The 16,298-nt window shown below is 49.6% G+C and overlaps 1 protein-coding gene across 1 annotated transcript in view; it reads left to right on the top strand.

Annotated features, from left to right (window-relative positions):
- Positions 1 to 9,783, top strand: part of MAP3K4 (mitogen-activated protein kinase kinase kinase 4) — a gene marked incomplete at its 5' end in the record, with an annotated part of 53,862 nt that extends 44,079 nt beyond the window's left edge. Inside the window, 5 exons of the mRNA XM_010153842.1 lie at positions 580 to 739; positions 6,681 to 6,803; positions 7,827 to 7,933; positions 8,129 to 8,308; positions 9,224 to 9,783. Of these exons, the coding sequence (XP_010152144.1) occupies positions 580 to 739; positions 6,681 to 6,803; positions 7,827 to 7,933; positions 8,129 to 8,308; positions 9,224 to 9,244 (591 nt within the window). The remainder of the gene's footprint in view (positions 1 to 579; positions 740 to 6,680; positions 6,804 to 7,826; positions 7,934 to 8,128; positions 8,309 to 9,223) is intronic.
- Positions 9,784 to 16,298: the final 6,515 nt, after the last annotated feature.

Below are 16,298 nucleotides of genomic sequence, written 5' to 3'. Positions count from 1 at the left end.
AGTCTGGCTGACACTGGCTGGGCTTGGAGACAGAGAGACGGAACAAGAACTTCTCCTTAAAGCGAGTTAGAGTTGGCATGCTTGTTCAAGCCACAGGAAACAACAAAAACTGGGAGAAGGAGAGGGGGGGAAAAAACCCCCACGAGCCCAAAACATCATTTAACCTTTTTTCTTATTATTCAAAGGATCTTTTTGTATTTCTGTGTAACATACTTACAAGGTTTCCAAAGTGCTTTTTGCCAAAGTAGCTTATTTTGTGCCACCGAACAGTACCAGTACCATATGAACAAAGAGTATGAGTACCATACGAACGATGCAGATAGACACGTAGCAGAGATTTTCCATAGCTGTGCAACAGAATAGATTGGGTTGAAGTACGCCCAAGAGAACAGAGTTCTGAAGAGATGATTTATCAGATATTCCATGGTAAGAGGTACTTCCATTAAAACATCACGTGGTACTTCCGTTACTCCGCAGGAACAGTGAAGGGTGGAAGGAAAACTTGATCTTGATTCAGTGTTTAAAAAAAAAGTTGTAAAAAATGAAACCCAGTGAAATGCGGTTTGGTTCCCACAACAGGAGGAAATGTACATCTTCATGGAGTACTGTGATGAGGGCACTCTGGAGGAGGTATCAAAACTGGGCCTTCAGGAGCATGTCATTAGGCTCTACTCAAAGCAAATCACGATTGCTATCAATGTACTGCATGAACATGGCATTGTTCATCGAGACATTAAAGGTAACGTTAACCAAACCAGGTAATGTTGTCGTTTCAGTGTTGCAGATGAGGGCGGGGGGGGAGGGGTGGGGTCGTATTTGTAGATCTAGCGCACGTTATTTGTGGAGCCATGAAGTGTGTAAAGCCTTCCACTCGTCTTTTGGTTTTCAGTTTACAAGCCATTGGCTGGTTACACGCTCCTTTTTATGCGCAGAACACACAGAACATTCACCGTTGGCACTGCAAACTGATAAATTCTGCCCATGATTTATACAGTTTCTGCAGAGGTTGTTAAGGTTGTCGGGGATTCATCAACACTCATAGTTTGGTCCTTGTATTTTTAACACGCTGAGTTACGTAATGCTGTTTTTCTTCTCATCTGTGCAAGAAACTGGGGTGTTTTCTGGGGGCTGACAAGCGGTGTACAGTGCTGGAGTTGTTCATCAGAACTTTTCCTTGCGATTCCCGTTTTCCACAAGAGTGTTAGCAGTTCAGACAAATGGTTCATTGAACATAGTAATAAAAGCCTTGTTAAAAGAAGAGTGAGGGAGATGGTACAAGTACTTCTCTCTAGTGTTTTCTTTGCCATACATTGATCTACTCATGCCTGGCTCTCGGCATTTGCTCACAGAATGAGCAGACTGGAACTACAATAACTGAAAGGGTGGGCTGGGTTTGGCATTTGTTTAAGGTGCCCGGTGTCAGTCCGCATTTCACATTCATTTTTCTTTTCCTGCGCCTTCCAAGAGCATCCTCCATGTCTAGTTATCTTGGTTTTGTTGGTCTGGCATATTTTGCTCACTGGTGATGGCAACTGACCAGAAGGTAGGGGAAACAATGCACACGGTATGCCCTGCAAATGCGCATTTTATGACAAGGCAGTGCAACCCAACGATGCTGGGTTTCTATGTCCCTCTTGCTCACAGGGTTTTGAATCACCGCAGCAGTGTAGGAGGTTCCCAGTTGCTCTTGGTCCTTTGGCCTCGTGCTTCTCATTTGGGAAAAGAACTATCTACGATCCAGAGGCCTCCCACCCAGGTAGGCCACTCTTGAGTCAGTTTTGGCTTTTTTTCCTAGAAAACACTTTCCCTCACTCCCGTTCCCCAGCAATCTTGCCTTTCTGGTTCTCCTTCCTCACCAAAGGTTTCTCTCCAGTTGTGGATTTCCCTCTGTGCTTTTCAGAGTGTCCTCCTTTCCCTTTACATGATCATTCCATATCCAGGTTCTGCATAGCTGGATTATGCTCTCCTGGAAGCTCGTTGTGATCAAAATCCAAGGCTGCCTGACAGGGATTTCGTTTGTGTTGCTCTATGTCATTGCTGACTTCTGGATATGTTTCCAAATAGGTCTTCCTCTCATCAGGGACATGCACTGAAGTGAGAAGAGCTGTCTAACAGAACTGTAATGCTGTGTTATCCGAGGGCATTTCTGTTGCAACAGGTTCCTCAGATCAAGGGTTGGGGTGTTCCTTGAGAGTAACAGGAGCTATAAACAGGGGGTCACTGCAGACACATCTATGTATAGACCTTCCTGAAACTTAATGAGAGAGCATGAAGACAGACCACAGAAGGTATTTTTATAAAGGATGCCTGATATTACATGGGAGTCTCTTGCTCTCTGTTTCCTTTTATGCTCACATTGCATTCCCAAGTTTTCAGGCTAACAGCAGTAAAGAGAACTGGTTTTAATTTTAGCTCTTACCTAGTGAGGTACTCTCAGTTTTCTGACAGGGAGGAGTAATAACACATCATTCAGACTGTTGAAACTGCCCTCCTGTGGAAATCTTGTTGCCAGGTCACACGAGATCTCTCATGGCCAGTGTGCTAAACGTCACTGCGGGTCGTTTCTTTTAGCAGCACACACCCAGTTCTTTGAGTGGTAGTCAGTACGTGTCCCGCAGCTGGTAGCTGCGCATAGATTGAGTCTTTTGGTCAGTGGTGTCCGCTTGTGCCACCGCTGTCTTTCAGATGCTGTTATGGCATCCAGTTCTGTGAGCGGTAAAGATGAAGCAAGACACCGCTGCCTCGAATCCTTTTTTAACCTATGGTTGGGAGAGCAAACTGAGGATCTCGTTGGCTGATTCTACACTTGGCTGCACTGGTTTTGAGTAGGCTGCGTCAGTGTGTAAAGTAGTTGGTGCTCGTTTGTAGCGGCTGATAAAGCCTTTTGGGATGTTTTTTTAATCTCTGTTCTGGGTATTGGATTTTAACCCTGTTGCCCAGGTTCCTAATTACTTCACTTTTTGTAAGGAAGCTATTCTGCTCAGTGATTGAGAAGGATGGAATATTCAACGCTGAAGGGAACCTCTGGGCAGCTCTGGTCGAGCCAGAGCCAACCTCAGTATCAGATCCAGTTCGATCAGATTGTTTAGGACTTGTGGAGTTCAGGGATGGAGACTCGCTTTTCTCTGGGACCTGTCACCACTGTGAAAAACTTTTTCCTGATACCTCCCTGGAATTTTCAGGGGTTGCTATTTGTGTCCGTTGCCCTATATCCTTTCACAGTGTGCCTTTGAGGAAAAAGTCTGTTTCCATCTTCTTGATATCCTCCCATTACACGGCTGAAACAGCAATAAATTCCCCTCACACAGACACGCTGCCCCAGTCTTCCCCTCTTCAAGCTAAACAAACCCATCCCTCAGCCTCTCCTTGTACATGGTGTGCATCAGCCCTCTGGCCATCTCAATGCCCTCTGCGGTGTCTGCTCCAGTATGTCAGTGTCTGTCTGGTACTGGGAGCCCAAGCACAAGGCCGAGCACCAGTGTGGTCTCGCAAGTGCTGAATTGAGCGGAGTTAATCACTGAGGCCATGCCTGCTGCTTTTCTCTCCGAGGAGCACTCGGGTTGCGTTGTCAGACGAGGAAGGGACTGTGTCCGAAGCTTCAGTAAATCAGAAACCTGTGACTGAGACGCTGCAGGACAGGACGACTTCATCAGAGTGTTACTGTGGTGGTCTCCTCTCGTCAACTCTGTCGGCAGCTCCAAGCTTCTGCCCTTCCTGCCTTTGCGTCTTCATGGTGAGCACAGGGAAGGAATGTCATTCAGCAGGAGATGGAAGGCTGTTCAACAGGAGACTCTGGGCATGTGTTTTGCTTTCGAAGAGACTGAGTAACAGGATGCTAAAGCTGCTTTTTCTCATCAGAGGGTGTCACTTGGCCTGCTTGTTTCTGGAATGAATTTGGCCGCTGCACTGCTTAAGTGCTGGCTGAGGAATGTCTATGAGCTGCCCCTCTTTGTGGAATTATGCCGCAACCTTTCATGGGGCTTTTGGTGTTGCTCCTCGCACTCGCAGTGCTTACGTCAGCACCTCTGGAAGATGACACCAGTGCAGTTTGCACTGTGCTGAATGTGGGGCTGACTTGGCACGGATAGAGGGCACGATACTTAAAGGCTTTGGGTCATAGCTATTGTTCTCTGCAGCGAGAGCGCGGCTTCTGACACGTGCTCAGCCTGCCCGGAAGGTCTTGTGGTGTAAATGGCAGTCAGGCTGTGCAGAACTGGGCTACCTCTCGCCTCTGCCGAGTACATCCAACGAAGATGCCTTTGGTAGCGTATGTGTAGGAGGAGAGAAGGAATAGCTGGGTGTGCTGTGCCTTTTTGTTGTTTTAGCCATGGTCACCAGTTTTATTTTGCTTATTAACCACGCAGATACAGTAGGAATTCTGTTACGTTCTCAGTCACATTAACTGTCAAAGGTAAAAAGGATCAGTTGTCCTCCAAGTGCTGCCCTTGGGCCCCCTGTTCCCTTGCCCAGGTCCTGCTGGATTCTGCACAGGTTTCATCTAACAAGACGACCCTTTTTAAGAGCTTGGTCTTGTTCTCTGTTTCAGAGACTTTCTCAGTAACATTTTTATGACTTTTCTTTTAAAAGGACAAACTTCGGTTTGAAAGGCCTTGTAAGGAGGTTCTGAACCTCCTTAAACCAAAGCGTCACCCATAGGTTGATACTCAGTCAGAAGAGAGATCGTTGCACTCTGGCTCTGCCAGCTTCCACCCACGGCAGTAGTTACAAACCACTTTGTAGCCTTCCATGAAATTTGCATGTTGCTTTCTTGAGGAACGGGAATGTAGGTTTCCAAAACATCCTTGTAAAAGTGTTTGCTAGTGATGGCCATTTCTCCTAAGCTCTTTGCGTGGGCGAAGTGCACCTACTTTCTCTGTGACAAGCAATTGTTTGAAACTCCTTAGAAATGGAAAAGCTGTGGGCAGTAGCTCAAAGGAGAAAGTTGCGGATAGAGAAACTGTCACTCTTGTAAGGCCCTGCCTGTATTTAGTGTCCCATCCAGCTGCTGCCTTGTCCTGCTTCGGTGTGTCTCTTGGATTCTCTTTCATCCAGGGAGCTGCGGGATGGTCTACCCAGGTCCGTTACATGCGCCTGTGATTGCGGGGTGACTCTGGGCACGGGGCGCCCCTCTGATGGCAACTGCGGAACCCAGATAAAGAATTCCCATCTTGAGTACGTGCAGGCACCTGCGTGCCGGGAGCGGAAACCTTACGGACACAACGTGCAGCAGAGTTGTATTCACTGGAAGTTAATTCCTCTTTTAGAACTTGTAAAAGGCTTACAGTAATGAAAGGTTGGGATTTATTTCTGTTAATGATTTCTCTCCCCCTTGTATAGTGCAGTTCCGTGTAACACCTCTTGGACTAACTCGATCTTGCTGTAGTTATCAAGCATCCTCACAGCAGGCAGAGAAGCCCTTTGGGAAACGGGCAGGGTTTGGGCATCATTGACCTGCACTGCCTTTTTCTGACTTGAGCTTTTTGAGGATTCTTTTTATTTTCCGTTGATATCCTGGGGATGCCCAGCCAAGCTAACTGGAAAAAGCCATTAACTGAGAGAACGTTCTAACACAAAGGAGGAGCAGCCAAGAATTCCTGCACTGACCCATGTTTGGGGTGGAAAAAAAGTGAGAAACTTTTTGAGGGTCGCATTCAGATGAGCCTTGTTTGAAAGACCCTTCTGTGCGAGGTGGGAAAGGGCTGCGCGTAACGAAGCCCCCAGCGCTTGCCTGCTCCTAGGGGAGGCGTCTGTGCAAGCGATTCGCCCTTCCTTGAGAGAGGTCACAGCTCAAACCTGTGTCTCTGCCAGGTGCTGTGGTGTCACTGCGATACTCGCAGAACCCAGGGTTGGGCCTGACGTGTGCAGTGAGCCCCTTCGGCCCTTCCTGTTTTCTGCTGGCTGTCCGTGTGGGTTTGGGCAGGACGTTGAGCGGAAGAAAACCGCTGGCTATCGAAACCACTTGGCTTATTCCCCGGGGTTGTGTCGAGGAAGTGACTGGAAGCCAACTGCAGAACCCCCCTTGGGCATTTTCAGCTGTGGTAGGGGAATTCCTTCCTAGGGTAAGCCGGCAGCATAGCCAGTTATTGTAACAGTTGCCTTCCTCCAGAGATTCCGCTGGAAGCAGAGCACCGTAGGGGTGGGCGTTTGGTAGCATGTGTAAGAAACGCTGTAGGCTCCGTTCTGCACGCCTGCTGTGACGACACAGCCGTGTGGGATCATCTGTCCTGACCCAACGGAACTGGAAGGACGGCTGGTGGGAGGCACGCAGCAGTGGCCTCTGCCAGGAAGCTCCTTAAGGACAAGTGTTTTTTCACAGTGCAGCACTCACACGGATGAGCACTGGAATTCCTAACTTCCCGGAGGAGAGTCTTCTCATAACGAGCATGTAAGGAAGGCTGATGAGTTTGCCTGCCGTACTGCTCTGTGTTTTGAACGTTCCTTGGTGCCAACTCCCAGTACGCTCGGTGTAAATGCAAGCCCACCGGGAATCCCACCGGCTCATGGCCGTGTCCCCTCTGGAGAATGTCTCTAACATTCCATGCTTAGTCCGCAGGTGGCGATCTAAGTGCGAACTCGGCTGTTGTCCACTGTGTAACTTCCAAGGGTGTGTGGAGAAGCCCACATTTCCTCAATGGGGTGCTAACTTAACAAGTGTTACTGTTGTTTGTTGTGTTTCCCAGGAGCCAACATCTTTCTTACCTCGTCGGGACTGATTAAACTGGGAGACTTCGGCTGCTCCGTGAAACTGAAGAACAACACCCAGACAATGCCTGGGGAAGTGAACAGCACGTTGGGCACCGCAGGTGAGGGGGCACGTGCCAGGCAGATACTTCTCTAGTTACCGTAAAGCAGAAACCTCTGCCAGGAGGCTGGGCAGGAGTAAAATGATGCCTCTCAGGGAAACTTGATTTTTACCTTAGCTGGTTAGAGGGGCTTTACAGCCGGGAGCCAAAACAATCATAGAATGGTTTGGGTTGGAAGGGACCTTAAAGATCATCTAGTTCCAACCCGCCTCCAACACCTTCCACTAGACCAGGTTGCTCAAAGCCTCATCCAGCCTGGCCTTGAACACTTCCAGGGATGGGGCATCCACAGCTTCTCTGGGCAACCTGTTCCAGTGCCTCACCACCCTCTCCGGGAAGAACTTCTTCCTGATATCTAATCTAAACCTCCCCACTTTCAATGTAAACCCGTTACCCCTTGTCCTGTTACTACAGGCCCTTGTAAAAAGTCCCCCCCAGCTTCCTTGTAGCCCCTTCAGGTACTGGAAGGCTGCAATAAGGTCTCCCTGGAGCCTTCTCGTCTCCAGGCTGAACAAGCCCAACTCTCTCAGCCTGTCCCCATAGCAGAGGTGCTCCAGCCCTCTGAGCATCTTCGGGGCCTCCTCTGGACTCGGTCCAACCGGTCTGTATCCTTCCGATATCCAACCAGCGAACGATGTAACGGGAAAGATAAAATCGTGTTTCTCTGGTAACGACAAAAATGCCAGAGCTTCTGTTTTCTGAGGTTGTATCTTTCTCTGCAGCCTTACCGAAACAGCACTGTTCTTACTGAACAGCTGCTTCATCTATTTGGAAAAAATGAAAATAACTGAAAGCATGTACTGTAAGAGCACTTTCGCTGTCACTTTTCAAACTGAAAGACAGCTGTGCTGCAGGTGTGTCAGAGAACAAGGAGCCAGCAAACGATAAGCCTTCGCAAGGAAAGCCGAGTGGTCAGGCAGTACAGGTGCATGAAGACGTGTTTGGTTTGCCAAGTTAATCGCTTAAGTATGTACCGTTCCTTCTGCCGTGTGAACTGATGGCACGGTGTGTGTTGTTTCAAAGCGTACATGGCTCCAGAAGTAATTACCAGAGCTAAAGGAGAAGGGCACGGCCGTGCGGCAGACATCTGGAGCCTGGGCTGCGTTGTCATAGAGATGGTCACCGGCAAGGTAGGGATGTTTTACGCACCGAATGGGCGCCGGCTGCTCTTGGCAGTTTCTCTGCGAGTTGCGGCCCCAGGAACTTGTCACACAAGCCCCAGCTGGGGTGGGTTTTCATTTCCCAGGGTACAGAAATACATGCTGTACTGGATAGCAGGTTGCTCCCTAAAGCCTTGTGCTTAGCAATTCTGTTGCCTGTTGCAGAGGCCGTGGCACGAATACGAGCACAACTTCCAGATCATGTATAAAGTGGGGATGGGTCACAAGCCGCCGATTCCTGACAAAGTGAGCCCGGAAGGGAAAGACTTCCTTTGCCACTGCCTGGAAAGTGACCCAAAGATGAGGTGGACGGCCAGCCAGCTCCTCGATCATCCTTTTGTCAAGGTGTGTCTCATAGCTTTGGCTACAAAGAGTGTCTGTGGGCATCAGAAATGGCTCTTAGTCGGCCTCATCCTGTGCACTGAGCCGCAGGGCTTTTGTGGCACGGCGGGAGCCTGACTTCAGGTTGATGCTGCCCAGAAAACGGCGCTTCTCAGAAGCACGTGGGGTGTTGGTAGCGAACAGCGGAGTGAAAGAGCCTGGGGTGCACCATGCAGTGAACGTTCACGGCTCTTCTGAGAGCGTGACCTTTGTATTGACAAGTTATCAAACTTCAGCTCAGTGGCAGTTAATTGGATCCGCAGGGCCGCGTACCTAAGCCTTGTGCAAGTGCCTGTGCCTAGACTTCTGTAATGCAGAGGTGCGCGTCCCTGCCATAAAAGGTGACACGAGCACATGCTCTGCCCTCCTTCAGTGCCCGAGTCTGCTTTGCTTTAGTGTTCCTATTTAACGTTAAGTTCACACCAAACGTTTATCTGGCAGCTGGCATAACCTGCATGAACTTTGGTTTGGTCCTTCACTTAAGAATAGGCAGATACTCCCAGCTGCAAATTTAGGTGTGTTAGTAAACTCTTTTTTTGAAGAGGCAGGAGCAGAGTAGGTTAGTGACTTCCGTCCCATTTTCCAGCATGAAGTTGCTCACGTTGGTGTTCTGGTTCAGTAACAGAGCGTTCGCCGTCATCCTACCCCTCCCTCACACCGCTAGACGGATCCCATCCTGGATCCCGTCCTGGCAGAGGCAGAACGCTTCTTTAGGCACCAAGAGTTGGGTGGGAACACCCGGATTCATACGTAACACTTGTCATGCGTTGTCCTCGTAACAAGGAAGAGGAGAGCTGCGAAGGTGCTGGAGGGGTCGCTCAGCTGTCCGTGCTGCGGTAGGGAGGCAGCTGAATTAACCTCCTCTTGTCCCCTTCGCAGGTTTGCACAGATGAAGAATGAAGTTATTCCACCTCTGGCCTTTTTTTATTCTGGCAAGATGTCTCTTAATCACTACTGTATGTAATATTTACATAAAGACTGTGCTGAGAAACAGTATAGAAGTTGACCTTACGAAGACTGCACAAGTGACGAGCGTCACTTTCTCTGCTGCTCCTGTATGTTGTACTTGGCACACGTTGCTCACGTGACAGTGTCCGCAAGTTGGAAGAAGCTGCATGTTTCGGTGAAGTGCCATTACTACTGTATACGGACCATACCTTTTTTGTTCTTGCTCCTGTTTCTCACTTGACTGAGAACTGTTAATGTTAATACGTAGTATTTTTGAACTCTGTAGGTTCAGAAAAATGCTGTAGTGTTACCGGGCGTTATGGACGTTGTTTTTTAATCTGTTTGTTGAGTGCACTGAGTGTGAACTTTTACTGGTTTTTTTGTTTATTTGTTTTTGGCAAGCTTCAGATTTGTTATGCACAAGGCTGATATTAATGAAATCTTGAAAAAAAAGAAAGTTTTTTTTTCTCAATAAATGGTTTATTTTAGGATTTGTTGGTGAAGGGTTTTTCTTCTGAATACAAACCGTGGGGGGTCACGTTGCACATTAAACTCGTCCCACGGCCAACGTCCTGTCGGGTTCGAGATGTGTGAGAAGCATCTGGCGCGGCACCAGCGATGGTGAGAGTCAAGGTGCCCCCTTCATCCTCTCCTGAGGACACAAGGTGGTGCGCAATTCCTGACACCGCCCGCCCTACGTGGGGTAGAGCCATGGGCTGAAGTAACGCCCCTTTTGGACGCGAGCGCTGCGGGCAGGGAAGGGTCTGCGCGGCAGCTCTGTGGCCAAGAGCGGAAGCAGCTGTGTTTGTTCCCTTTAGCAAAACCTAGAACTCGGCGGTAGCTTTTTAAAACTGATTTCGGATCCTGGATTCTTCCCCCCCTCCCCAGCTGTCATCAGTCTCAGAAAATGAGGAGAGGTGGTTGGTGATCAGAGGAAACGGTCTGCCAAACGTCATCTAAAGAGATTATTCCGTTTGGTTTCCTGTTACAAACAGGTGACTGACTTAAACCTGTGACTTGTGAGCACTAGTGCAAGTTTACATATACTCCTGATAGCCATTTTAAGGTCTAAAGCTGTAACTTGTAAAGCGGAGAACCTGCTTTTAATGTTTGGCTTTTTATGCTGAAGTCCTGATTCCCCTCCCGGTGCACAAATCCTTGGTGGGTTACAGGGGCGGGGTACCCTTTAGCAGCTGGGTGGGCTCTTGAGAAGGTACGAAACTCGACCCTTTGGGCTAGAAAAGCGGTGGCCTGGCTGTGCAGGTCACCAGTGCAGTGTAGCTACCTGGGTGCGCCAAAATTTTGCTGAAACACACTTTTCCTTCTCTTCAGGTCTCTATTTTCAGTTAGGATCGGAGGGGAAGCACGTCATCATCCTCAGCAACGGACTGTGGAAGTGCCCGAGGTCAGAGTTCTCCCCAGCCTGCTGCGTGACCTGCAGCCAGCTTACCGGAGTCAGGATACGGGTGACAGGTAAACCCTTACTAGGTCATTGTTGCTGACCAAAAGAAAACCCATGAGCCGCATGTCAGCTTTTTGAACTTTTATTTTTGTACAAACAAACGTTAAGACTACTTTTGTTAAGGCAGTTGTAGAACATCGTACAAGTTGCTTGTGGGGACGAGGGGCAAACACGGCGACATAGATGGTCACTTCCTGGTGACATATGTCATGACTTCAATACAAGGAATGGGACTAGTTCAACTTTGGCAAGTACCGTTACGCCTCCTCTCTTTGCCAGTGAACGCTGGAAGGGACTCGGAGGAGTGCTTAGGAGGATGGATCCAGGAGTGGTGTGTTTGGCCCTCTGCCTGTGCTGAGGCCAGTCCCTGGGAAATGGGTATGAAATAGCCTACCTGCTCCGTCAGAAGAATTGTCAGAAGAATTCACCTGTTCGGTATTTCTCCCTGGGAGAAGTGGCACCAGCGTGCAGCTGGAGAGGAAAGGACTAAGAATCATAAGGAATGTTAAATGTCTTCGTACCAGCCTGTCAAATCAGTGAACCTTTAAAAAAGGCGGAGGAGCTGGGCTCTGTCACGGCATGAATAGGTGTATGTGCTGCTCAGATCTGCCCACCCCTGTGTGGAGGGTTCCTTCCGGCACCCTGAGGAAAGCTGACCGGCTGCTGGGTAAGGTTCACGGTAAAACTTGGGCAGGGAGCTGTCCCTCCCTCCTGCCCCCACCAGCTTTCCACGTCTCGTGTGCAGGGTCTTCAGGGCCGGCTCGTTAACACACACAATGCATGGCACGGTGAGGTGACCGCCAGACCCCGCTGCGGGTTACGATACTTGGTTTTGCCACTCTCAGAGTGGTTTCAGCACGCAGAGGTGCAGGGCATGTGCTTTCGTAGAACAGCTTTACGCACCGAAAACGTGCCACCCCCTGGAAGTGCCAGTCGCCATCCCTGCTGCTCAGCAGCGGCGTCTTCAGATTGAGAGAGACTGAGGTTTTTTCAACCAGTCGTAATTGCTGGTAGTTGGAAGTCCCCTCTGTTCCTTTTTTCAGACAAACAAGCTCGTTTTAGTAACGTGCTCACCTTTAACTCCTGATGTTTAGAAACAAGAGGCTGCCCAGGGATCGGTACCGGGGAGGTCAGAGCAACAGTCTTCCCAAGGAGCGGGATTCTAGTTTTACCTAATTTCAGCCAGGTGTCCAAGCACGTCTGGACAACAGCAAGAAACTGCAAGCCATACCACCGTCCTCTGTCTCACCCCTGCTTCCCTCTGCTCCCCAGAAGAAAAGCGAATGATAATTATTTGACTGTTGCCTCGGGCTGACCGTCCTGAGGCACCGTGTGAACTAACTCACCAGCAGAGACAGACAAGCAGATTAACTGGGATCACAACAGTTCGGGTGCGGGGCATAACTTTTAATGCACGCTTGGCGTCACGTAGTTACAGCGTACCCGGTTGGTTGTTGCCACCACTGTTAGGAAGGCTGAGAATTTTCATCGGTGTTTATAAAGCTGAAAAGAATTTTATTACCTCAGTTTTTCCAAACTATAAATGGCCTTTACCCTCACAAGAGTTAACGGGTTCCAGCTGTCCCTGTATTGCCGGGGGAAGGATGTGGCAGTGGGTAACATAGCTCTGTTCAGGCCGCGAGGCCAAATTCCACTCCAGGTTACACCGGCACAAGGCTCCGATGTGACCAAGCAGGCCCTGAGCCGGGGTCTGGCCGAAGTGTTAAAGGGCCCGCGTGGTGCAAACAGGGGGAGTAAGTTCTCGATGTAGAAAAACTCTACTGCAGTTCTGCCCGTTCAGCAGAGCTGCTTCAGTCCAGCACTGGTACGACCAAGCAGAGCAACGCACTGTATTTAATACTGACGGATTATGGTGGTTGTTAAACTGCTAACGTGTGATCTACACAAGTATCAGTTTTAATCATCTCGTAACAATCTTTTGACGCTCCTTTATCCATTCCTTAGAGCAAGTTACGATAGATACAAAGCCCGCACCTCTGGTTAGTTTCCAGGTAGGGTCTCATCATACAAGCACATCGGAATTTTTTTTCCCTTCAAATCTTAAGACACTTTACAGGAAAACAAACCAACCAAACAAATGCAAACCCGCTGTGGACAGTATACGAAGGAGTGCATCTTTCAAGTGTGTCATCCAGCCCAAACCCCCAGAGAAAAATAACAAAATCAATCATCAGATACACATGGCAATTGCTCATCCTACCCTTCCTCTGATCTCACGTGAAGGACCATGATATGCAACCAAGAGTTTTCAGAAGTTGCATTTGTTCCCTTTGGATTGAAGCAGTCTCTGAAGATACTACTTTGCTTTCTGCTTGTTGTCATTGTTGCCGTAGGTGGAGCCCTTGTTGATTTCTGTCGCGCCTATCATCCATCTGACACCAACAGAAGCTGCAAAACAAGGAAAGATGAAGTTAAAGGCTTCTTGCAGACAAAGACTGAAGATCTGTGCAGGTGTAGCGCTTTGGAAGAGACTGTTGTCCGCCCCCAGCAGCACCGCGTTCAAGGTAGCTCCCCATACGACCTGTGCCCGAGCTCTGCTGAAGAGGAGCCCCCTGGGTCAAGTGAGCTGCCCGCAGTAGCTCCTTAAGGAGGGTGCCGGGCCGCTGGCCTCAGGCTGGACACATTGTCCTCTCGCACCGGCTGGGAAGATGGCGCGTGAACCAACACGAGCGTAAGAGGTGCAGGCGTGATGCCCCCAGCCCCCTTAAGCCTTGGACAAGTCTGGCTGTGAAAGGGGGGTGCCTTGGGGCCGTGGGAGCTACCTGGCTCCCAGGGCTTGAGTGACAAATTACACTCGTGTCCGCTTGCGGGGTGGACACGCACGCGGCTGGGACAAGAGAAGGGCTTCACTCTCAAACAGACATTTAAATGGCCCTGAGCTTGGGAAGACAGAGGGATATCCAAAAAGTAGCCTGCAGTCTGGGATCATAACATAACAGTAAGCATGAAATCATGAACATTTTAACCAGAAGGGATACAAACAGCATCTGGAGATGGACACAGAGCATAAATAAGAGCAGCTGTTATAGCAACCACACAGCACTTCGGGGATTTCATCCAGTTCCAAGAATGCCACTGCCTGGACACCAAAAAATACCCAGTTCAGCAGTTCAGACTTTTTTCCTTCTCTTTCGCTTCCTGGCAGATGCTGCCACCACCCTTCTGTCCTCATGTCACCCCCAGCACCCTGGGGAGAGGGGGATGCAGGGAGAGGGGGATGCAAGGAGAAGCAGCTGCTCACGTTTGCCGAGCTTGTGGAAGCAAAACAGAGTGCTGGGGTCCCGCAGTGGTTTCTCCCCGCACAGCCTGCGTCCTCCCCACAACTCCCCTGGAGCCGCTGTGCAGAGCCTGGCGCTACCACCATCTTCAAGGATTTATTCCAGTTGTTTCAAATACAACTGTAATAAATGGGGGCAACCAGGGGTTTTTATTACAAGGAAGGGGAATAAGGGAGATCAAAGAGGAATTGTGCGTAACTTAATCAGCTGTGAGGGTTCAAGCTCACCCTGAGGAGAGCAGGAGAGAGAAGCGAGCAGCTGAGGCACCCCTACACTGCTCCACGGCAGCCACAGAAGGCAACTGAGCTCCTGCCGCCTTTCTACCCACCACTACCTATTGGTGACAGGACCTGCTCTGCTTGCCAGAGTGCTGGGGAGGGGCTGAGCTAACGCAAATCGACAGAGCCAACAATGCAATCTGTTTCTCGGGACAATTTTTAGCTCCAAGAAACCACCGCCAGTACTGCATCCCGCAGCAAACCGGAACAATCCTCAGGACGGAGGATTTCCACCTTTTCTCTCACACCTCAGGATTTCTTCTCATCTGTTGCCCGGGGTTGATACCACGCAGCAAGTGCTGTAAGCAACGCAGCAGGTAGGGGCATAAAAATTTCGCTCACAGAGTTTGCTGCACACCTGAGTTATATAGGTTCTACACTGAAATGAAGATTTGTACAACCAGAGCGTATATGAGTAGTGGAAATTGCCACTGAGGGCCTGTCTTACATGCTACAGAGAAGAAACAAGCAAGTAAAAAGAAAACCACCGGTTTTAGGCACCGGGCTGAAAGGCCAAATTGTCTGTCAGCTCCACCAACAGGCAGAATCAACACCAGCAGAATCCTGCACACAGTTTGTATCCCAACTGCAGAACTGTTGGCTCGTGCACTCCTCGCCTTCCCCTCCCCTCATCCCAGGGCATCGCCAGCCTCGGGTGCTCCTCACTTTCCGCTTGCCTCATCCCAGGGCATCAACAGCCTCGTGTGCTCCTCGCCTTGCGCTCGCCTTATCCCAGGGGATCGCCAGCCTCGTGCACTCCTCGCCTTCTGCTCGCCTCATCCTACGGCATCGCCAGCCTCGTGCGCTCCTTGCCTTCCACTCCTCTCATCCCAGGGCATTGCCAGCCTTGTGCGCTCCTCGCCTTCCGCTCGCGTCATCCCAGGGCATCACCAGCCTTGCACCGTGGTCTCATCACAATCCAAACCTTCCGTCTATGCTCTGCACTTGGACACTGCCAAGTCACCAAGGACTCACGGTTTGTACTGTGAGCTGTGCCCCGAGCACGTGCCGTACAGCAGACGTGCGCAGCTCCTGCGGAGTCAAAGCTGCCTCTTTACCCCTTGCGCCTGGTTCCAACAAGAAACACTTCTCTCACCTGTAACTGAGACTTAACGGCTGGCCCCAAGCCACAAGCCCTGGTGCCATTACGCTTTAGCATTAGACATGTAAGAGCTACCTCATCATTTAAAAGCCAACATAAGCCCTCTCATCTTCTGCATACAGAACAAACATTCCCCTTTTAACTGCTGTTGACAGCTCTGTAACAAAATACTTCCAGAGCAGGAAGGTTATCCTCTTCAACACACGTTACCAAAACACGAAAGGCAACCTAACACTGACTGGGTTCTTCGAAGCCAAATGAGATTGGGGAAGCAGGAGGAGGGGAAAAAAAAAAAGCTGCTGTCAAAGCCAAATACTTAAGTTTGACAGACTTGCTCACTGCTTTCACACCAAAATATCAGCCCCAAGTTCAAAGAGCAGGTGTGAGCTAAGCACATAAATCTCTTGCCATGTGTCCTATCAAACTAAAGCCAGTTTTCAAAAGACTTTTGTCCCTCATACTACTTGAGCCTTTATCCTCTGGAGCAGGGACTGCCTTGCATTGGTTCAAGTAGCATCACAAAGGGTTCCTGGTCCCAGACACGCAGTCAGACATGAGCACAATGTGATTATTAGTAGCACTATAAGCAGCCAAACTCTGCACAGCAAAGCAAGAGAGGATGGCTCAGCATGCTCAGTATAAAGAGGAGACATTGTTTATTTAGGGCTGAAAGTGCCTGAGCTGCATGAGCAGCGCTCTATGTATGTTTGTTCTTCGCTCCTTGGATCTGAGAGTCTGGGTCTGAGGGATTACAGTGCTTTCACTCCAGCTTAACCACCTCGGGGCATTTCTGTTATGGATCTTTTCACCTGAACAGCCAGTTACTTATAAGCCAGTAAGCTCAATGTCTCAGTGGAGATCGGTG

The sequence above is a fragment of the Eurypyga helias genome, unplaced genomic scaffold, assembly GCF_000690775.1.
Source record: "Eurypyga helias isolate BGI_N326 unplaced genomic scaffold, ASM69077v1 scaffold626, whole genome shotgun sequence".
NCBI classification, from domain to species: domain Eukaryota; kingdom Metazoa; phylum Chordata; class Aves; order Eurypygiformes; family Eurypygidae; genus Eurypyga; species Eurypyga helias.
This window is presented reverse-complemented; position numbering and strand designations above follow the sequence as displayed.